Source organism: Sarcophilus harrisii, chromosome 3 (genome assembly GCF_902635505.1).
Source record: "Sarcophilus harrisii chromosome 3, mSarHar1.11, whole genome shotgun sequence".
Classification (NCBI taxonomy): Eukaryota; Metazoa; Chordata; class Mammalia; order Dasyuromorphia; family Dasyuridae; genus Sarcophilus; species Sarcophilus harrisii.
The window spans coordinates 500,785,482-500,808,618 of record NC_045428.1 but is presented as its reverse complement, the minus strand read 5'-3'; the positions used below and the strand labels follow the sequence as shown (position 1 = coordinate 500,808,618).

Below are 23,137 nucleotides of genomic sequence, written 5' to 3'. Positions count from 1 at the left end.
ATTTGGTGGGGAAAGGTAGTGAGTTTTGTTTTGAACACCTTCAGTTCTCTTCAGAACTAAATCCACTGGGGTAGCTAAATGGCACAATAGTCAGAGCACTGGCCCTGAAGAAAGGAGGACTTGAGTTCAAATCCAGTCTTAGACACTTAATACTTCCTAGCTATGTGGCCCTGGGCAAGTCACTTAATCCCACTTGCCTCAGCAAAAGAAAAAAAAAAAATCTAAACCCACTATGAGGTATTCTCTTTCTCTCCCTCAAAGCGCCTTCCTTCTAATAGTGCCATTCTCTAGCTAACTCTGGTTAGTCTGATCTGCCAGTCAATGGCTTTCTCCCATCTCATGGAGTATTTCCTTTTGGTTAATTGTGAGTTACCCCGGGGAACTTGTCTCTTCTCTTTTCTAACTATGTTCTCCCAACTCTTTAATATTTACCATTCCTGGTTTGTATTGTCTCCCTTCATTTTGTCCACCTTTTGTCAAAAAAAAAAAAAAAAGAAAAATGGAGTTGAGTAGAGAAACTTGGGCTGGTTTCAGATCTGGAAATCATCTGTATATGAAGAAATCTGTAAGAGCTTATGAAGTTACAGTGAGAGTGTAGAGAGAGAACAGTCAAGAGTGCTAGAAAAAGAGCCTTGGGAAACCAATGTTTGTCAGGGGAAAAAAAGGAGGTTGGTTGGTAATTTAGTAAAAGAGACTGAGGAGAACAAATAGGAGAAAACCTAAAAAGTACAAGCTGTGCAGGAGGGAGGCTGAGTCAACTGTGTTCATTGCCATCAATGAAAATCAAGAAATAGGAGAATTGAGGAAATTCATATTTAGCAGCATTCACAAGTTTGGATGAAATTTGTGTCTCTGTATAATTGGATTAATATTAATAATTTTTTTGCTGAATCTGTAATTTCATTCATATAACAACTCCCAATGAAAAAATTCTGTATACCAATGTAGATTAATACCTTCTTAGTCACTAATAGTGTTAATGAGTTGCCTGGAACATTAAGTTCTTTTCATAATCATTATTATTATCTATCAGAGATAAGACTGCTTGCCTATTAATAATAAGAATTATTTATATAGAAATTTACACATATTTCATTTGGTTGTCAAAACCACGTTATTACAGACATTATCACCCTTCTATTACATATAATGAATCGTATATTCAGAGAGGTGAAGTAATTCACACAAGGTCACACATTTTACATGTCAGAGGCAACATTAGAAATGGAATCTCTCCTTTCTCCAGAAATCTTTCCTGTCTGCCACACTACCACTAGTTACTCACTCTTCAGAAGGGAATTTGTGTTTAAGCACGAACACCTTAGAAAGGATCTATACTTTGTAGAATCAAAGGATTGTAAAACACTGGAATTATCTGACTTCTCAAATAGAAAATTTCTACTGATCTCTTAGCTATCCCTCTCTTCATTCTCCTCTCCAACTATAATTCTCTCCCCTTTCTTCTTTATCCAGTCAAATCCTACCTTTACTTCAAAGCCCCAGTCCATGAATGATTGCTGCATTTTTTCCATTCACATTGATCTTTCTACTCTAATAATAGATTGATTGTTTCCACTTAATAGTATTTTATTTTTTCCAATTATATGTAAAGACAGTTTTCAACAATCACTTTCATAGGATTTTAATTCCAAATTTTTTCTCCTTCCCTCACTCTTCTCCTTTCCTAAGATAGTAAGTATTCTGATATAGGTTATAAATGTATAATCATATTAAGCATATTTCCACATTATTTGTATTATGAAAGAACAATTAGAATAAACCATGAGAAAGGTTTCTCCCCCATGGAAAGGGGAAGAAAATGAAAATAGTGCATTTCAATCTGCATTCAGATCCACTAGTTCTTTTTTTTGGATGTGGATAGTATTTTCTATCATGAATCTTTTGGTGCTATCTTAGATCATTGTAGTGCTGAGAAGAGCTAAGTGTAGCAAAGTTGATCATCACATAATGTTGTTACTATGTACAGTGTTCTCTTCATCCTATTCACTTAAAATGTGAATTATTATTACTAAATACTAAGAGGTCAATGTCACTGGATTCAAGAATACATATCAGGGAGTATGATTTAAGAAGACTACAAAGGGAGAGAGGAAGGGAGATAGGTTATGAAGGATTTTAAATGCCAAAAAGAAAATTGATTTCATGCTGGAGACAATTGGAAGCCACTAGACTTTAATGATTGGGGAATAGAGATGACATGGTCAGACTTGTATTAGAAAAATCACTTTAGTGGCTAAATGGAGGGTATATTAGAGTGTGAGGGGGAAACTTAAGGTAGACAGATCCACCAACAAACTATTGCAGTAATCAAGATGTGAGATGATGAGAGTCTGTACTGAAGTAGTGGCAGTGTCAGAGGAAAGAAGGGGGCCTAGTTGAAAGAGATCTTAAAAGGTAAAATCATCAGGCTTTGACAATAGCTTTCATGTAGGTAGCTGAGAGATAGTGTGGAATCTAGGATGTATTTGCAGTTTGGAAGCTGAGGGCTTGGGAGAATGGTGCTGTTTTCTACAGTTTCTCAGTTTTGGGACAAAGATGATAAATTTCATTTTGATCATATTGAGCTTAAGATGTCTAGTAGACATTTTAAGGAAAATAGTTGAGATTAGCAGAAAGTGAAGTTGGAGTTTAGCAGAAAGATGGGACAGAATAGGTAGATTTTAGAATCATCAGCATAGAGATGGTAATTAAATTAGATCTATGAGTGTATTTAGATCACCAAATGAAGTAATATAGAGGAAGAAGAAAAAAGGAACTAGGATAGAACCTTGAGGGACACCTGTGGTTAAAAGGCATAATCTGAATGAGAATCCAGCAAAGGAGAGAGAAAAGGAGCAGCCAAATAGATAGAAAGAAAACCAAGAGAGAATGGTGATGTGAAAACTGAGAGAGAAGAGAGTATCAAGGAGTAAAGAGTGATCAGCAATATCAAAGACTGCAGAGAGGTCAAGGAGAATGAGCATTGAGATTTGGTAATTGGATTTGGCAACTAAGAGATCATTGTTTTGAGAATTCTTGGTGATAAAACTCCATCTAACATTATAGTTTGACGATTTCTTTGCAAATTTTTCTTCTCAGAATGATGCTTAAAGCAGGGTTTCTTAAACTTTTCCCATTTGGAATAACCTTTTTCACCTAAAAAATTTTTATGTAATTGCAGGTACATATATGTCTCTTACGTTTTGCCAGCTAAATTCCTAGCCATTCTTTAAAGCTCAGCTCATATGCCATTTCCTACATAAAGTTTCATTTACTGTGTCAGTAAAACCTCCACCTTTGGATCTCATATGTTTTGTTCATATAAAAAAAAAACAATACTTTAATATATATTTGTCTAATTGTGTGTACTATAATTTTCTATATTTCTTACTTCACTAATAGTATCTCATATATATGGTAGGTACTAGGACTTGATATATGAATCTAAGAATCATCTTTATGGAGATAATAATTAAATTCATAGATTTTCATAATGTTCTCTTAATTTCAACGAAATTGATCTTCTCTCTGTTCTTCACATATGTCACACCATCTCCAGTTTTCATGCATTTCCTCTAACTGTCCCACATATTGAAATGCACTTTTTCTCTTCTTCACCTTATAAGAGTCCCTGTATTCTTTCAAGATAAATTTTAACATGAAACCTCTCCTGATGCCTCCAGCTAGATCCACTTATCTTCATAACAACTCTTTGAACCATAAGTATTAGTTTAGTCTGTGTTTTACAGATGAGGAAACTGAAGGTCAAAGTCTTCAAGTGATTTGCACAGGGTCACATATCTAGTATCTAAGGCAGAATTCTAACCCACGTCTTCCAGACTCCAAGAATAGCATTATAGCTGAGGCAGCCAGATAATACCATAGTGCACAGAACGTGAGTCTGGAGTCAGAAAAACCCAAGTGCAAATGTCTCTTTAGACACTTACTAGCTTGTGACCCTGGGCACCTCGATTTCTACCTCAGTTTCCTCAACTGTGAAATGGGGGTGATGATAACACCTAACTTCCCAGGGTTGTGAGGATTGAATGAGAAAAAATGTGTAAAGTTTCTGACATACAGTAGATACTTAATGAATGCTTATTCTCTTCCCCCTTAATAGTTCCTACAGTAAGATGTCTGAATGTAAATCTTAATGGGACTGTAAGGGAGAAGGGAATAAGGTCAAGGGAATAGTGTCTTATCCAAACTTTTCTGATAAAGATTTTTTTTTCTTGTGTGGTGGTACCATCAGCTTGCTAGGTGAACATTTAAGGGAGTATCTAGAGATCCAGAATTAAAAATTTTTCTTCCTGCTCACATCTTAGAAATTCTAGAATCTATCATGATTTCTGAATCCTGTTATTTCTTTATCTTTTCTCAGGAGTTTGTTTCCCTTTAATAATTTTTCTCTTTTTAAATTTTCCTTTAGTACTTTGCCTATATCTCCTTGCCCCTATTACATTCTACCATAATTCATGCTAATTTTGGTAAATATTTTATCCCCTTTCTGTTAAAAGTCCATGTTTCCTAAGGGTAAGAATTGTGTCATTTGCCATCCTTTTATCCTTTTATAGCCTTAAATATAGCAAAAACTTAACAAATGCTTGTTGAATTAAATCAAATTATTGTTGTTGTTGTTGTTGTTGTTGTTGTTTTTTAATTGTAGTCAGTGGCTTAACTTTTCCTCTTTTCCCTTAGGCCAAAAAGGACCATCCATATACTTGGAGAATTGAACTGGCAAAAACAGAAAAGTACTGGGATGGTTGGTTCAGAGGCTTGTCCAATCTTTTTCTTAGCTGCCCTATTCCTAAGCTTCTGCTTCTGGCAGGTAAGTAGGTATTTATTTGTGAATATGCTATTTGGGATGGTACTTATTAAAGTACCTTACCAATAGATAGTGGCTTAGAATTAAGGTAATAAGAATTCCACTCTCATAACTCCTACCTCTTCAGAAACACATAAGATTTTGCCCTGTTTTGATAATCTCTTACTTTAACTGATAATTTCTTTTTCTTTTTTTATTGTTGTCTCATTTTATTATGCCAAAAATTTCCCCAGTATCTTATCCTCTTGTACTTGAAGAACAGGAGAGGGAAAGATAGTCTATAAAGCAATATTTTTATAGAAAAAAAGGAAGACAAAAATTAGTAAAAATCTCAGCTGAAAAAGTTTGAAAGTATTTGAATTATACTACACCTATGGATGTCTCACTTCTGTTTAAGGAGTGGGATGTGGTTATCTTCTCATATCTCTTTTTTGGAAATGTACAGTATCTTTGTAATTTCCTACTTTCACTTTTTAATTATTTTGTTGTTCTTTCCATTTACATTGTTTTAGTCATTGTGTATGTTTTTTTTTTAGCTTAATTACTTCATCAGTTCATATTTTTCCATATATATCTGTATTCATCAGTCACTATTTCTTTAGCATTTATTAACTATCTACTATTTAAGACACTTTATTAAGTACTGGAAATACAAAGAAATGTTAAAAAACCCCAAAAAACACGCCATAGTCTCAAGGAAGTCAGTCTAATATGAGTAATGTTGTATTATTTATTCATGTTCCATAATATGTTTAATCCTTTCCCAGGTTACCACATGGTAGATGGCCTTTTGAGAGTGCTTTATTTATTTATTTATTTATTTATTAAATCATTCACTCCAATTAATTAGTTAATCTGTTTTTATTTATTGCCTCTTTTTGGGGGGGGATTTATTTATTTTAAGTAGATATTTATTCGTTTTTTTTAGGTTGATGGCACATTCTCCACATTATTTCCTTTTTTTCCCCTTAAATTTAACATTTTGAATTTTTGAGAGTGTTTTAGAAGAGATTTCTCTTAAGATATGATTGAACTAGGTAGCCAGTGAGGTCCTTGCCATCCTTGAAATTTTTATGATTCCATGTTCAATCAACAAAGTCATGTCATAGTTTTAGAGCAGAAAGAAATCTTAGAGATCATCTAATCCAGACCTTTTCTTTACAGATGAAGAAATTGAAATCCTGAAGAATTAAATGATTTGCCTAAAGCACATAAGTCATTGCTTAAATCAGTTTCAGATGATATCCTCCTAATCAAACACTTTTTGTTCTTTCTTTTTTGTTCTAGGTGTTGACAGGCTAGATAAAGATCTCACAATTGGCCAGATGCAAGGTAAGTTCTTCAATCAGTTAAGCATGTCTTAATGCTTATTTTATGCCTGATACTCTGGTAGGTACTCACTAAAGATACAAAGATAAAAATGAAACAATCCCTGCCCTCAAGAAGCTTACATTATAGCTGTTACATAATATATACAGATAGTCATACACATATATATATATACACACACACACAAAATAATAGAAAATAATTTGAGGGGAGATAATAGCATCTGAGTGATTGGGAAAAACTTTTATGTGCAGAGTGATGCTTGAGCTGAGTCTCAAACTAGGAATTTTGTGAGGTAGAGGGAAGAAGAAAAGGAGCATATTCTAGGCATTATGGGACAGACAGAGCTGCAAGACAGGAAATGGACTGTCAGATATAAGAAACAGTAAGAAATTCACTTTGGCTGGACTATAATATATATGAAACAGAGAGAAATATAATGATGTGGAAAAGGTAGAATAGGGCCATTTCATAAATCCCTTTAAGTGACTCACAGAGAAGTTTATAGTTGATCCTAAAGGAAAAGGAAACCACTGGACTTTATTAAATAAGGGAGTGACATAATTAGACTTGCATGTAAAGAAATCACTGCCCCCAATACAGAGGTTAGGGTAAAGAAAGGGATTTAAAACCTGAAGACCCAATTAGGAGGCTATTGCAGTAACCCAGAGGAGAGGTGATAAGGACATGAAGTTGAGTAGTGAGTGTGAGAGTGAAGGGAAGAGGATAAATTTGAGAATTGTTGTGGAAGTAAAAATGACAACATTATCAACTAATTGGCTATGTGAGTTATGTGAGAGAAAAGAATCAAGGATAACACTTGAGCTTGCATGTCAGAGTTACTGGAAATACAGTAATACCTTTGACAGGGATTAGGCATGTTTGGAAGAGTTTTTAGAGGAGAGGGAAGGATTGGAGGGCTTAGGGAGAAGGTCAGAAGCTCTCTTCCTCAGCACACTCAGGAGGGAAGACTTCAGGTTCTAGACTCCAGAGTCCAGGATCCATTTTTGACGAGCCACTTGGCAGTCTGCCTGCCCCCTTCATTTCTCCTAAAGACCAAGGACTTTGACTGATCCCGACTCTGATTAATCCTGATGCCCTCCAGAGAACTAGCACAGACATTATAGTAATGCATTTTCTTTTGGAATTTGTTGAGATGTCTAAGGGACATCCAATTCATATTGCTATGTAAGCAGTTGGGAATGCTGAGCTCTGGAGACACACTAAATCTGGATATAAGTCTGAGAGTCATTGGAATAGAGATGATAGCCAACCGTGTTAACTTAGGAGGTCACCAAGAGATTGTAAAGACAAAGATGAGACAAAGACTAAATACATAGACAGGTAGGGAAGCATGACACAATAGGAATGATGAGCCAATGCAGGATACTAAAAGCAATCACAAGAGTGCTTTATTAAGCACCTACTGTGTGTCAGACACTATTATAAAGACTGGATTTATATTTAGCTTTTCGTTCATTTTTCTCCATATCTTTTTCAAACAAATTGGTATTTAACCATTTATAGCTCCCTCTTCTCCCGATCCCATCTTATATTTAGGAAGTCATTTTTTTTTAATCTAAGTGTAAAATCTTAAACTTATCCCTATTAAATTTTTTATTATTCTAGCCTGTAAAAATCTTTTTGGATATTAATTCTATTATCCAATCTATTAATTCTCCTTTCCCTTTTTAATGTCTTTTACAAATTTCATAAGGATAGTGTCTATTTATCCTTTAACCAAGTCACTGATAAAAATATTAAAATTACACAAATCAAGCAGAGATCCCAGACCACACTACTGGAAATGTCTTTCCTAATTAACATTACACCATTAATGACCATCCTTTGGGATTAATCATTCAGTCCCAGTTCAGAATTTGTACAGTTGTACAAATTTTTTGACCTCCTTTTTCCAAGTTTTCCAGAAGACTTTGTATTTTTTGTTTTTCTGTGATTTTTAATAGTATTTTATTTTTCCAAATACATGCAAAGATAATTTTCAACATGCACCTTTGCAAAAACCTTATTTTCCAAATTTTTCTCCCTTTCTCTCCCTCCTATCCAAGACAGCAAGCAATTCTTTTAAACATTTCCATATTTGCAGGAGACTTTATCTTTTTTTTTTTTCTGAGGCATTTGGGGTTTAGTGACTTGCCCAGGGTCACACAGCTAGAAAGTATTAAGTGTCTGAGATCAGATTTGAACTCAGGTCCCCTGATTTCAGGGCTGATGTTCTATCCACTGCACCACCTAGCTGCCCCTAGGAGACTTTATCTTGATAAAGATAGACCTTAATCAGATATTTTATTAAGATATAGTTGAATTTTATCTGTGTATTTTCCTGATGTTTTAGTAACCCTTCAGAAAAGGAAATAAGCTTAGTTTATGTACCCCTTCCCCTGTTTTTGATGAACTCATGCTAGCTCTTTGTGATTATTACTTCTTCTTATATATGTTCACTGACCAGCTCTCTAGAAAGATATTTTAGAATTTGCCAGGAATTGAATTGTATTATAATTTTCAGATTAAATTTTTTTCTTTTTTGAAAATCAGCACATTTGTCCATAGTTATCTCTACTATTCTCCATGTTATTTTAAAAATTATTAGTATTGTCATAGCAGTCATGTGTACCAGTTTTTCAGTATCTGAGGGCCAGCTGATTATTTTTTTCAATATAATGAGGGCCATTTATTTGAACTCATCAATGGCAGCCAGATTCTTTTTCTGATTTCTTTTTCTCCTTAGTTAATTTGAGTATTAACTCCCTAATACTCTTTCTGGTCCTTAAATTGATGTCTCTGAGAGAGAAAATCAAAGCAGCTTTGTCTTTTCCTTGCTATTCCCAACTATTATCATCCTGTCTATGTAGAGCCATATCCCTATCATTTCATTTATCTTCTCTTTCCCTAATAAAGCCTTTATAAACTCATTAGGGTTTTTTCTACCATTCCATGACAAGTTTCTCTAGTCTGTGTTTCCACTTTGCAAAGAGTGCAAGATTTGTTCTGCTATCTGCTGAAAGGGGTGGTGTCAGCTTCATAGTGAGATTTTGCTGGTTCAGGACTATTTGAAATTAAATGATGTAAAGCAATGAAGATGAACAGCTAGCCCTGGGTCGTTTTTATCTACCAACTCATTTGATTTCGCCTTTTGGTTTCTTTGTGTGCTCATGTGGAGATGAAACATGATGCTAGCCTCTGGGACCATCAGCAATTTTTGACACAAAAGAACACCTGTGTCATAGTTGCTTTCCTTGACAACATATCCCCTTAACAGATGGTACATTTAGTTCTTTCAGATACTTTTATGCAGTCTCTTTGTTCATCTCAGCTATTTATTAAATCTCAAGGTCAAATTTGAACTTTTGCTCCTACATCACTTTTTTTCTCCCTTGGTTCTAACTCAGTTCATGTACTGCAGGTGGAAAGACTACCTAAGCCAAAATCTGGCTTAGACTTGCATGTTTTTTACAGAATCATAATATAAAGTGTGGCACTAGAGGCCTTATGGTAATCTTGACCTGAAGAAAGGTTCCCTCTACAACATATACTGGTCAAGTCATCATTTCATTTCATCAAACACCAGCTTTGCACAAGGCTATATCAGGTGCTAGTTATACGATGACAAAATGCAAAACAGTTCTTTCCCTCAAGAAACTAATAGTCTGGTGGGATAGGAGGGACTATTTTTGAAAAGATAAGTAAATGAAATGAAATAAGGAGAAGTCACTGGAGCTAAATAAATCAAATAGATCCTTATAGGAGATAATACTTAAGATTAGTCTTTAGGAAAGCTAAAGAATCTGATGAAGCAGAGAAAAGGAAGCAGTACATTCCAGTCACAAAGGACTACCTGTCCCAGGGTATGCTTCAGGGTGCTAAATTTAGAGGAGATAATTATGGATGGACCATGGAGTACATGAAGATGAGTAAATATAAGATCAGTTTAAAAAGGTAGTCTGTATAGATGGATTATTTACAACTTATAATGTTAAGTTTAGGAGTTAATATTTATAGAGGCTGTAAAGAACTACTGAAGCTTGAGCAGGGGAGTAACATGAAAGAAAACTTATTTTTTTGGATGCTTTGATTTTGTTTGACTTATTCTTGGTGTCTCGTTGAGCTATTCATTTCCATTTGTCCAGTTCTAATTCTTAATTATTTTCTTCAATTAGCTTTTTTTTTTTTTAACCTCCTTTTGCATTTGGCCAATTGCACTTTTAAAGGAGATGTTTTGTTTGGTTGATTTTTTTTTTTTTCCATTTTGCCAATTCTATTTTTTAAGATGTTTTCTTTGGTCAGTTTCTGTTCTTCTTTTTTCCAAATTAATGGATTTTTTCCCCCAAATTTTCATAATTCTCCTGCATAGCTCTCATTTCCTCCCCTCCCCTCCCCCCCATTTTTCTTTTATCTTTTGGATACTTTGGAGAGGGGAGAAATTGGAGGCCATGATTTTAATTAAGAGAGTATTGCAGTATTCCTGACAAAAGGCTGTCCGAATCGGGTTCATGGTTTATGGGATTGAAAGAAGCAATTGAATGTGATGTATATATTATATATGATAGATGAGGTAAAGTGAAGGATAAAGAGTGTCACCAAGATAGCAAAACCATGAAAAAGAAGGATAATGACTTCACTAGAGAGAAGGAAGTTAGAAGAGGAATGTCTTGAGGGAGAAAGCATAAGTTCTTTTTTAAACATACTGAATTTGAAAACACATCTCAGTAGAATTGGCCAGGTGGTAGTTACAGTTATAGACTACAAGAGACTACTAGGTGGTGCAGTGGATAGAGCACCAGCCCTGAAGTCAGAAGGACCCGAGTTCAAATCTGGTCTCACATTTAACATGTCCTGGCTGTGTGACCCTGGGCAAATCATTTAACCCCAATTGCCTCAGCAAAAGGGAAAAAAAATCAGATTACAAGACAGAGAATAACACTATAAAGATATATAAAAGTATAAAGATTTGGGGGTTATCTGCTTGGAAATGACCAATTTACCCCTGAGAACTGATGAAAGCCTTAAGAGAAGGATATAGAGAGATTTAAAAAAAAGGACTTAAGATAGAGTTTTGGAATTTACCCAGAATCATGGAGTATCCAATATAGGCAGCCAGAAAGGATTTGTTAAATAGATAGGTAGGAAAACTAGGGAAAAGCAGTTATAAAAAACTAAGAGAAATCTACCAAAGTAAAGAAGGAATGATTCATACCCACATCTTCTGACCGAATCTAGTGTTTTCTCCATTTTCCGGTGGATTTTGGAAATTTTGGAAAATCTTTTGAAAACTTTAAAGGCAGTGTAATGTAGTGGAAAGAACAATGAATTTGGAATCTTGAGAGACCTGAGCTCTAGTACTTAGCAACTACTCAATTCAGGGCAAATCGGTTTACTACTCTTGGTTTTCATTTTCTGATCTGTAAAATGGAGAACGTCTTTTGCTACCAACTGCACACAGTATTGTGAGGAAAGTATTTTGTAAAACCTGAAAACACTGTCTTAGTGTTTGTTAATAAAAACTAAAGGTGATGGTTTTGCTGTATTTACAACGATCCTTATAAGCCTCTTGGCAGGATATAGAGTCCAGAGGAGCAGGGAGACTGTTAAAATGACTTATTATACTGGCGTGGGTGGGCAGAGAAAACACATAACTAAAATGATACTGATTTTATTTTTTCTTCAGGAAAGTTTCAGATGCAGGTACTTCCTCAGTGTGGCCATGCAGTTCATGAAGATGCTCCTGACAAGGTGAGTGCAAATCTACAGCTTGCTCCTTGAGTTTACTGATTTTAGACTTAGAATGTTTTAGGAATAGAAAAGCATGGATAAAGAAGATTTGGGACATAAAAGGGAACAGGGTCACCTGGTTCCTGGAGTGCAGTTAATCCTGTACTTATCACTAGAGTTAAAGACAGAAAACCATTTCCTAGAGTTCTGTGTTAGCAATCTCTGATCCTCAGGTCAATTCACTAGTAATATGAAGTCAGGTTGCTCTAGGAGACCAAAACTATCAATTGTAGCTACCCAGAGACTCAGGCACACTATGGGACACACTTAGGATTTCTTTGGGTTGTAGGTATTTCATGGACCCATATTTAAGGTGATGTGAAAGAAAATAAAAGATAGTAGCAGTGGGAGATTACCTATATGTTGATGATCAATCAGTCCCATAGTTTTGCTTAGTGTCTGGTTAGTATTTGGTTCTCTCTGAAGCCAGGAAGTTCTGTTAGGCACTGCATGAGAATCAGCATGAAGATGTTTCTAAACATCTTATTTTAGTGTTCATTAAGCCTTTTCTTGGAACTTCTTCCCAAGGCAGCACATTTTGTTATGAGACAGCTATGATTATAGGAAGTTTTCTTGACCCAAAATCAGCCTTCCCATAACTTCCTTACCATCACTCTTGGTTCATTTCTGCTCTCTAGGGTAGCACAGATGAATCTGCCTCCTCTTCCCCATGGCAACCCCTTTGATATTTAAATAGTTGATCTTGTCCTTTCTAAGTCTTATCTTCTCTGATTAAGGATCCCCAATTCCCTCAGTTGATTTTCACATAACATAGTAGCAAATTTCCTCACCACCCTAGTGTTCCTCTTCTGAATGCACTCCAGATTGTCAAATGACTTTCCTAACATGTATAGCTTAGAACTGAGCATAATACTACACATGGGGTCTTGCCAAGGCATAGTAGAAGGAAACTCCCACATTCTATATACTATATCTTATGCTTTCACCTTAATAATTAAAGCTAAGATATTAATAATTGTTTCTCACTGCTACTTTTATATTTCATGTATTCATGAGCAGTAGAAGTACTCCCTCTGTTGGAGAAGGTTAACAACCCATCTATATCATTTCATACTGTCTTATTCTTGGGTTTTGGGTTATTCAAGGAAGACTAGCACTTCTGGGGTGAGGGCTTGCTCCTCCATCTTTGGTGTCCACCTATCATCTGACTCTCATGTGTGGCTCCAGGATACCATAGCATGCTCACTGGTCACATCCCAGTAAAAGCCATCTTGACAGACAAGCTAAACCATGTTGAGGGCAACCAATAGACCTCAAGCTCTTCAGTGAGTTGGGAAGATCTCTACTCCAAGCATGTGAAGATTCCTTTGATAGAATAGACAAATGAGAATAATTGGTTCCCAGCTACGCCCAGAGAAAGAACTCTGGGAGATGACTAAAAACCATTACATTGAATTCCCAATCCCTATATTTATGCCCACCTGCATTTTTGATTTCCTTCACAAGCTAATTGTACAATATGTCAGAGTCTGATTCTTTTTGTACAGCAAAATAACTGTTTGGTCATGTATACTTATTGTGTATCTAATTTATATTTTAATATATTTAACATCTACTGGTCATCCTGCCATCTGGGGGAGGTGGTGGGGGGTAAGAGGTGAAAAATTGGAACAAGAGGTTTGGCAATTGTTAATGCTGTAAAGTTACCCATACATATAACCTGTAAATAAAAGGCTATTAAATTAAAAAAAAAAAATAAAGGACAAAAAAAAAAAAAAAGAAAAAGAAAATGTGTTTAACATGATTGTAGATATATAACCTACCTCAGTTGCTTAATGTCGTGGGGAAAGGGAAGGGAAAGGAGGGGGAAATTTTGGAACTCAAAATCTTATAAAAATTAATGTTGAAAATTATTTTAAATGTAATTGGGGAAATAAAATACTATTAAGTGAAAAAAAAAAAGAGAGAGAGAGAGAGAATAATTGGTTCCAACAGCCATGAAGGAGCAGAAGCAATCTCTGTGGAGTGCTTGGACCTTGATCAGACATCAAAAACGCCACCATAACCTGGGACATCATTAGTTGTACTGACTTTTGTGGACTTCAGTGACTCTGGTAGAGTGAGACTAATGACTTTGGGCAACTCTGCCTCACTTAAAGTCAATTAACATGCAAGTCCAAGACATCACCCATGATGGCTATGGTTCGTTTTAGCATGAAGGACTAAATACAGCAACTCTTGTACAAATATAAATTCCTCTAAGAGGGAGCAGTCATTTGGATTTTTCAGTATTTCATGAATGATAATTGGTACAGTACGCAGGTTATCAACATCTAGTATCACTAACTTGCTAAACAATCAGCCTATCTATTTTTCCAGTCATAGATATCCTGGATGATACTTTTGCTTTGTATCATTGGTCACATCAAATGAGATATTTGTAAAAATGCTTAGCATCTTAGCTTCTTTCTTTCTACACACAAACATTCAATTCACTATTGATAATATGCTATAACCTACTTAAACCCCCACTATTTGTCATTTACCATTGCCCTCTGGGTCATCAACAGCTTTAGTTTTTCTGAAATGCTGGTGTTTCATGATTTAAAATGCTTTACAAAACTGCTTTTCTCTTCCATTTCAATTCTGGATCCAACTTATTGTCCATCTGTGGTGCAAGTCCAAGATATACATAATTATGGAATAAAACAATAAGGCTGTCTTTTCAACTGCCTAACATGATTTTTTTAATGTTCTTTTTTTCTTTAAAAAATTTTTTTTAACATTTTAAAAATTTTGAGTTCCAAATTGTGTCCTTCCTCCCTTCCTGAGTCAGTAAACAATCAGATATAGGTTATAGATGTGCAGTTTTGTAAAATATTTCCATACTAATCCTTTTATACAAGAAGATTCAAATAGCAAGAGAAAAATGGAAGAAAAAAGAAAGTGAAAAATAGCACATGCTTGAATCTATCTTCAAAGTCTTAGTTCTTTCTTTGGAGGTAGATAGTATATTTCATCATTAGACTTTAAGATTTGTTCTGGACCACTGTGTTGCTGAGAATAATTAAATCATTCACAGTTCTTCATCAAACAATATTGCAGTTACTGTATACGGCATTGTCCTGATTATGTTTCATTATGCATCCATTCATGTAAGTCTTTCTAGCTTTTTCTGCTGGAAATCATCCTGCTTGTCGTTTCTTATAGCACAATTATATTCTATTACAATCACATATCACAGCTTGTTTAGCCATTCCCCAATTGATGGACATCTCTTTGAACTCCAATTTTTAGTTACCACAGAAAGCTGATGTAAATATTTTTGTCACATTAGCCATTCTGATAGTGTGAGATGGTACTTAAAATTTACATGTTCTCATCATTAGTATCTTAGAACATTTTTTCGTATGACTAGATAGCTCTGATTTCTTTGTCAGAAAACTGCATATTCATATCCTCTTACCATTTATCAATTGGGGAATGACTTGTATTTTTACAAATCTGACTTTAAAGTCTATATAGGAAATATACATTTTTGAAAGGTATTATGGCACAACAGATAGAAGAGTGACTTTGAAACCAAGAAAAAAATAGATTTAAGACTTGCCTTTGATTCATACTAGATGTGTGATTGTGATCAAGGCAATATTATCTGTTAAAAAGTGTTTTATTATGTCAGGCATTGTGCTGAGTATTAGGAATACAGAGAAAAGCAGAACCACCCCCTGTCCTGAAGGACCTCACATCCTAATGAGGAACAAAACACACGTGTAGTTATATGTGTTGTTTATATGGAAGGTCATTGTTAGTGAAAGCATGGGGAGAGGAGAGCAGCAGGGGAAGGGTGACAGGATAGGAAAAATGTCTTGTAGAGAATGGAATTTGATCCCAGTCTTGAAGGAAACCAAAGAAGCTGAAAGAAGGAGGAAACATTTGGCATGATGAACAACCGGGGAAATATCCTCTACAAGAAAATGGTCATAGATTTTATATAAGTAATACTTATTAGAAGACTGGAGAGATAAAGAAAGGCCAAATTATGAAGGGTTCTAAATGCCAGACAGAATTTTGTACTTAATTCTGGAGGGGATAGGGGTCACAAGAGTTAATTGAAAGGGACAGATAAGGTGACAGAGATGCACTTTAGAAAAAGCAATGACCAATTAGAAGGCTGTTGTAATAGTCTGGGTGAGAGGTCTGTATAGTATGAATTAAAGAAAGGAATTATACACTAGTGAAAATCGCAATAGGATTTGACTACAGGTTTGGATGTGTAGGAGGAGGGTTTCCAGCTTGTGTAACTGGTTGATGGCACCTTCAAGAGTAGAAAGGATATTCAGAAGAGGGGAGAGTTTTGAGGGAAAGACACTGAGTTCTGTTTTCAACATGCTGAGTTTGAATTATCTTTAATTCAAAATTTCCAAAAGTCAGCTGGGGTATAAGGTATAGCTCATCATAGAATGGATATATAGATCAGGGAAGTAGCTGGATAAAGAGAATAACTGAAAGAATGAGATCTGATGAGATCACCAAGCAAGACATGATAAAAGAAAGAGACTGAGATCCATGACCATGTCTTGGAAGACACACCCACAGTAAGTGGGCATGACCCATATAGAAAATGAAAAAGAATGGTCAGACAGGTAAGAGGAAAACTGAGATGGCATTGAATTTCCCAGTGCTGCAGGTAATTTCCCAAATCTGTAAGTTACAGCCAAGTTGTTTTATCTGTGCTGTGGAAGGGAATTTACATATAGAATTTTTCTGTACCATTGAAATCAAAAGTACAGATCAGAAAGGCTAGGGCGAATTGGGGGTGAGGTTGGGAAGAATACAGTCTTTATCCATTTGGTGTTTCTTGTGTGGTTTGCTAGGCTAACAATTTTTATTATCTGTGGATCTCATTGAAATGGCTCTTGGGTATTCTAGGATTTGATGTGAATAGCAACATAGTATCTGCAAATAAGATTATCAAAGGAACTTCATCCTTTTATGGGATTCCTTCCATTTAGTAATGATGCTAGTGAACATTTGGGTAACCATCCTTCTTTTTGTTTAAGTTTTTGTTTTTGCCTAGCTTGATTTATGAGAGGATCATTTGAGCAGTGTGTCTGTGGTTACATTTATCAGTGTCTTATACAATATGATCTTAATGGTATGTATGAAAGTTTATTTTATGGGCAGCCTATAGCAATAGTTTTTTCTATGGGGTCAGATGCTAAACATAATAATATTTTGTAATGTCTGTACCTCTAAAGTACTTCTGTGGATTAAGGATATCCTCAGTAGAAAGAAAAAACATTCTCATAAAGATTTTTTAGCAATGGGAGATTAAACATATAGGTCGATAGTTGTTTTAGTCACTCTTTTGGGAAAAGGGAGTAACACTACTATCTGTGGTTTTGGGTTTTTTTTCCCTATTCTTTTACAAACTTTCCTAAGATAACTTGAATACCCACTCCTGGGGCACAGATTTCTTCTATTTATATTTGATCATACCCAACCCAACTTCTTCTTCTTTTTTTTTTTTTTAATTTAATAGCCTTTTATTTACAGGATATATACATGGGTAACTTTACAGCATTAACAATTGCCAAACCTCTTGTTCCAATTTTTCACCTCTTACCCCCCCCCCACCCCCTCCCCTAAATGGCAGGATGACCAGTAGATGTTAAATATATTAAAATATAACTTAGATACACAATAAGTATACATGACCAAAACATTATTTTGCTGTACAAAAAGAATCAGACTCTGAATTATTGTACAATTAGCTTGTGAAGGAAATCAAAGATGCAGGTGTGCATAAATATAGGGATTGGGAATTCAATGTAATGGTTTTTAGTCATCTCCCAGAGTTCTTTTTCTGGGTATAGCTAGTTCAGTTCATTACTGCTCCATTAGAAATGATTTGCCAACCCAACTTCTTACCCTTCACTGCAGTTTCTACTTCTTTTTATAAAACATCAGGTTTTGAGGTGTTCTGTCCAAATCTGTTGGGTTTTGGTAATGAAGAGACCACTAAAAAAAATGTAGATCTGTTCCATTCATCAATGCTCTTGAAATGATCTAGGTTAATTGGGGCTCATGTCAAACTTTCCATAGTTACATATCTTTTTCCCTCCTCTGTAACTTTTCTATTTTGGGATATGATTTTGCTAATTTTCCTTATCTCATCTTTTGAAAATCAGTTTACTCTAAACTAATGTTGTTTGTGGTGTCATAAATCAAGGAATAGAATTCTCTCTACTCATTATTTTCCCTTTCCACATTTTTCAATATGTTTATTGCTGTCCTCTCCCAATTATTACTGTTGTTATCATCAAGTACCTATGTGTTCAGGGTATGTATTTACTTAATTTGAAGGACTAAGTAACATGCCTTATAGATTTTCTTTTTTTTAATCCTTTGCAACAGATCTATAACAATCCTATAAGTTGTCACTGTCTTCATCATGGTTGTTCTCTCCCTCCCCCCCCCCCCCCCCCCCCCCCCCCCCCCCCCCCCCCCCCCCCCCCCCCCCCCCCCCCCCCCCCCCCCCCCCCCCCCTTTATTTTCCTCCAAGAACCTGTGTTGTCCTTTCTTTATAACAGGGAGATGTGGATGTGGTTCAGTTCTTTCAGTAGTAGATCATACATTCTCTGGCCAATGGAAAATATCTCATATTTGGAGTGCCAGTCAGATTAATGCTTTTAAATATATAAAAAAAGAAAAGAACTATGTAGGTATTCAAATTCTGCCCTTTTCTACTATCCTGCCCTCCTGAGATTCCTTTGGATATAAAGAATCCCCTGTAGGACTGATGGACATTTTGCGTATTTATCTCCTTTATGGGTTGCAGGCTCTGTCCCGCAAAGCCCTACTCCAGGTTAATTTTTAATGATTACCCAAGCATATATTTGTGATTTATTTTTTCCAGTATTTCTTATGAGAGGTTATTGTGGAAAGCACAGAGAGATGAGATATATGCTAAGGGAAATAAGAGGACTGGGATGAGGCTTTGGAATTTTTTAGAATCCCAAGATTTAGAATGATTGGACAAATTACTATGTGTGCGCTACACTTAGAAGTTACGTGAAAGTGCATAATGTAGTACATAATGTATAGAAAGAATGACTATTCTTGGAGCCATAAGAAGTAAGTTCAGGTCCTGGCACATGTAACATGCTTGTTTTTTGACCTTTCTCTGCAGTTTTCTCTATTGTAAAATTAGGTAGTTACAGTGCATACTATTGAAGGGAGACTGTGTGATATTTGGTCATGTATACTTATTGTGTATCTAATTTATATTTTAATATATTTAACATCTACTGGTCATCCTGCTGTCTGGGGGAGGGGGAGGGTAAGAGGTGAAAAATCGGAACAAGAGGTTTCGCAATTGTTAATGCTGTAAAGTTACACATGTATATAACCTGTAAATAAAAGACTATTTAAAAAAAAAAAAAAGATTGCTGGAGTCAGGATAACTGTGACCTGAAGCAAGCCATTTAATCTCCTGAGGACTGAGGTTTTTCATCTTTCAAGTGAAGGGATTGAACCATAGGGATTCTGATATCCTTTCCAGATGAGCCAGATACCTTTTTGTTTTGGCCTGTGCTTCCCCGGTAACAGAGAGCATGTAAATATAGTCATATAAATCACTCCTATCACATTCTCTTATATAAGAATATCACATTCAACTTATATTCTCTGAGCCTATTTAGGGAAAACTCATGTCAGCCCAGGTACACCCAGGCTTCTCAGGCAAAAAAGGTCTAGGTTTCTTATTTCCTTTTTCTCTCCCTCTCCCTCTCCCTCTCCTCTTGTCTTTTCTTTTTATTTATTTATTTATTTATTTTGCTGAGGTAATTAGGGGTCTTGATTTCTTAATAGAGCTACATCTGACCTGGTACCTGACTTGTATTCTAGCAGAGAGGGACTTAAGAGTCTTCATTTCTTTGAATCAAGTGTCTTAATTAACTTGAATTTTTCCAATGATCTTTCTCTTTCCCTTTTCCAGGTAGCCGAAGCTGTTGCAACTTTCTTGATTCGTCACAGGTTTACAGAGCCCATTGGTGGATTTCAATGGTAAGATGGATGGAACAAAAAGACTTAGTATGAACCTCTCCTAAGGTCAATGTCTCAGTTACCTTCTTAGCAAAGCAGTTGCTTCTTCTTTCTTAGAGAAATTTCATTCTTCAAATATTTCTAATTTCTGATAGTTAATAATCATCCAGTAAAGCTGTCTTCAGCTTGGATTAACGGTTATACAGCATTTTTACAAAAAATGTTTCATTTGATTCTTATACATTGTGAGGTAAGTTTTTTGTTTTTGTTTTTGCTCAGGCAGTTGGGGTTAAGCGAGTTGCCCCAGAGTCACACAGCTAGGAAATGTTAAGTGTCTGAGATCAGATTTGAACTCAGGTCCTCCTGACTTCAGGTCTGGTGCTCTATCTACTGCACCAACTATCTGTTCCCTGAGATAGGTTTTTAAACTATTTTTAAAAACTATTTTATATATATATATATATACTTAAATATATTTATATATATATATAAAATAGTTTTGTATATATATAAATATAAATATTTTTAAACTATTACTGTTTCCAGTTCCCACATAAGGAAATTGACCCAGCAAGAGAAATTGATTTAATTAAAGGTCTTAGATGACAAAGCTAGAACTAAAATCTAGCTCTTTTCACCACAAATCCAGTGCTTTTCTTACTATATTATGCTTAAAGGCAAGGTTTTTTTGTCCTCTACATTTCCCATGATGCTGTATGATGGAAATACAGAGGGAAGAAGGGAATCTAAGGTTCATATTTCTAATGCTTAAGGGAAAAGACATAGTTAATGCCTTTGAGAAAATCCTGATTTGAGGAAAGGCATGTGAAAGGGGAGAAGGACTGAAGCCAAGTAACATGAGCTGTGGATCTTAATAGCTTTGCAAAGTAATCACTTAGCTGAACAAGAAAAAAAAACCACCGAGTTATATTTTCACTTTCTCTGAATTGGTTAATTTGCATTTGTCTGAGGACCTTCTCCTAATTGAACTGATCCATGCCTTAATTTGAAAGATGCTTACCATCTGTGGATCTCTGGTTGAGCAGCTGTTTTAGAACAATCACTTTAACAAGTAGGAATTTCTCTCCTCTACACCCACTATTTGCCCAACTTTGTCCTTTTAATAAAAGGAGATCCTGCTCTTAGGGAGCTCCCAGTCTGGTTGGGGAAATGCAATTCATTCAATTAATATTAAGGGTCAGAGCACTGTGCTAGAGGAATGTGATTTAGGTGGAGTTTATAATCTAATAATTTAGATGAAATTCATACTTGAAATAGCATCTTAAATCCTAACCCTAACCCTAAATCCTTTAGGTTATTGAAAAAGAAATCTCAACTGTGGGCTGGGGAATCGAGAAGGGCATCCTAAAACAAAAATTAGAAATTAAGTTGAGCCTTGAAGGATGGGAGGGCAGAGAATGTGGAGACAAATGTTAATGATAATCCTTGTCATTCCCTTCTCTTTCTTTTGGGCAGTGTCTTCCCTGGCTGTTAGTGTCCTGATGTCCTTCAGCACCAAGATCCATTGTAAATACACCACACCAGAGGCCACTGTGATGTAGCTGTATCTTCCTCACCTTGTCCCCTGCCCAGCCCAGCCATGAGACATCTGCTCATTGATAGAACTAGTGTCCCCAACACATGTAAAACTTTTATGTGTATTCTTGACAAAATATTTTGTTCAAGACCCTTAATGTGCATCTGTGTCCCAAATTCCAAATTTATTTTGGGCCCCAAAGTTTTCTTCTCTCTTTCCCATTCCATCCCATTCTACCCTACTTCCCCCTTCCAAAAGGGGCCATATTCTCTAAACCAAAATGACCAATTGTAGAGTGGAGTTGCCACATTTTTAGTACATTGACTGAAGCCACTAAGTGAGCTCCTTGCTTTCAGTCTTGGGGAGACTAATTGGGCCCTGCCAGTCTCCTTTTGGGAAGGCAGGAGGTGGCCTAGTTCAATGCTGGGAACACCATTTCCCATTTTTGGGGTGGGAATGGGAAGGTAAGGGTATTGAAGGGATTTTTTTTCTTTGGCCTAGCCCTAGACATCCAAAGTATATATGAAAAGTACTTCATAGCCATGTTTAGGGGTGAGGAGCCTTTTTTTTCCTTTAAATAAAATGACCAATCAGGTTACTGTTTTCTCCATGGTTTGATCCTTTCAGCACACTATAAGGGCTGTTATTTGCTTCTGCTCCAGGGGTGACAGCAGCCCAGTTTTAGGCACAATTCCCAGTGTGATTCAGGCACATGGGATCAGGGAGGGGGAGAATATTGCATGTGCCAGAGCCTGCCAGGGAAACCAGGGAGGGTCCAATCCAAGCACATTTTTCCACCCGTACAATGGGTACTGTACTATCTTATCTCTCAGACTGTAGACCAGATTGTACTGTTCTCTCGATAGACATTGAGCTCTGGCTGTGTCTTATATTACCCCCTCCTGGAGTGGAGTCATTATACCAGTTCCCCTTGGCTGGGCTTTTCTGCCTTCCCAGTGTCACCCATCTACAACCATCTGGCCTTGCTTGAACAAGTGCACCCTATCCTGGGAGTTGCCGAGATTAAGCCCATTCATTGTTAACCATTGAGCTGTGGTGTGGTGCAAAGTGTGTGTTCGCCTTTCCCCAATCCACCTCTTCACAGCCTGAGTAGTTTCCATGGGTTTCCTTTCATAGAAGCAGCACAGCTGACCCCTCCTCACTCCCTCCACCACAAGGGGAGGTGTCATGTTTCCCTAATGTTGGGGGGAGGTCCCCAAAAGCCATGCCTATTCTGTGTCTTAGGTGCTGCTCCTGCCCTACCCTGCTCCTCACCTCAAGTCACTCTGTTCTACTACACAGTCAGGCATCTGGGACTCGCTTTGTTCCTTTGGTATTTATGATCTTGTTTAAAGAAAATAAATATTCCCAGCCTATCTGGCATGGCATTGTCTGTCTTTCTCTTTGACTCGTCTTTCCATAGAGGGTGGCAGAGAAATGTCTGAGGTTGAATTGGGCCTCAGGCAGGGTCCAGTACATCTTCCTAACAGTTGTAAAAGGCTGTCTCTATCAGGATCACTTTATATCTGTCTTACTCATCCTGCCCAGCTTACTCACTGCTGGGCAGTTGCTAGCAGAAAAGAAGAAATACACTGGCCTAAAAATTAGGAGGCTTAAGAGTCTAGACCCAGTTGTTCATCCCTTGC

General features: G+C 36.3%; 1 protein-coding gene across 2 annotated transcripts in view; it reads left to right on the top strand.

Moving 5' to 3' along the window:
• Positions 1-22,884, top strand: part of PPME1 (protein phosphatase methylesterase 1) — a 98,679-nt gene extending 75,795 nt beyond the window's left edge. For both annotated transcript variants that reach the window (XM_031961426.1, XM_031961425.1), the window contains exons 10-14: positions 4,699-4,828; positions 6,113-6,157; positions 11,841-11,905; positions 19,908-19,975; positions 21,431-22,884. In XM_031961426.1, the coding sequence (XP_031817286.1) occupies positions 4,699-4,828; positions 6,113-6,157; positions 11,841-11,905; positions 19,908-19,975; positions 21,431-21,449 (327 nt within the window). In that variant the 3' untranslated portion in view covers positions 21,450-22,884. The remainder of the gene's footprint in view (positions 1-4,698; positions 4,829-6,112; positions 6,158-11,840; positions 11,906-19,907; positions 19,976-21,430) is intronic.
• Positions 22,885-23,137: the final 253 nt, after the last annotated feature.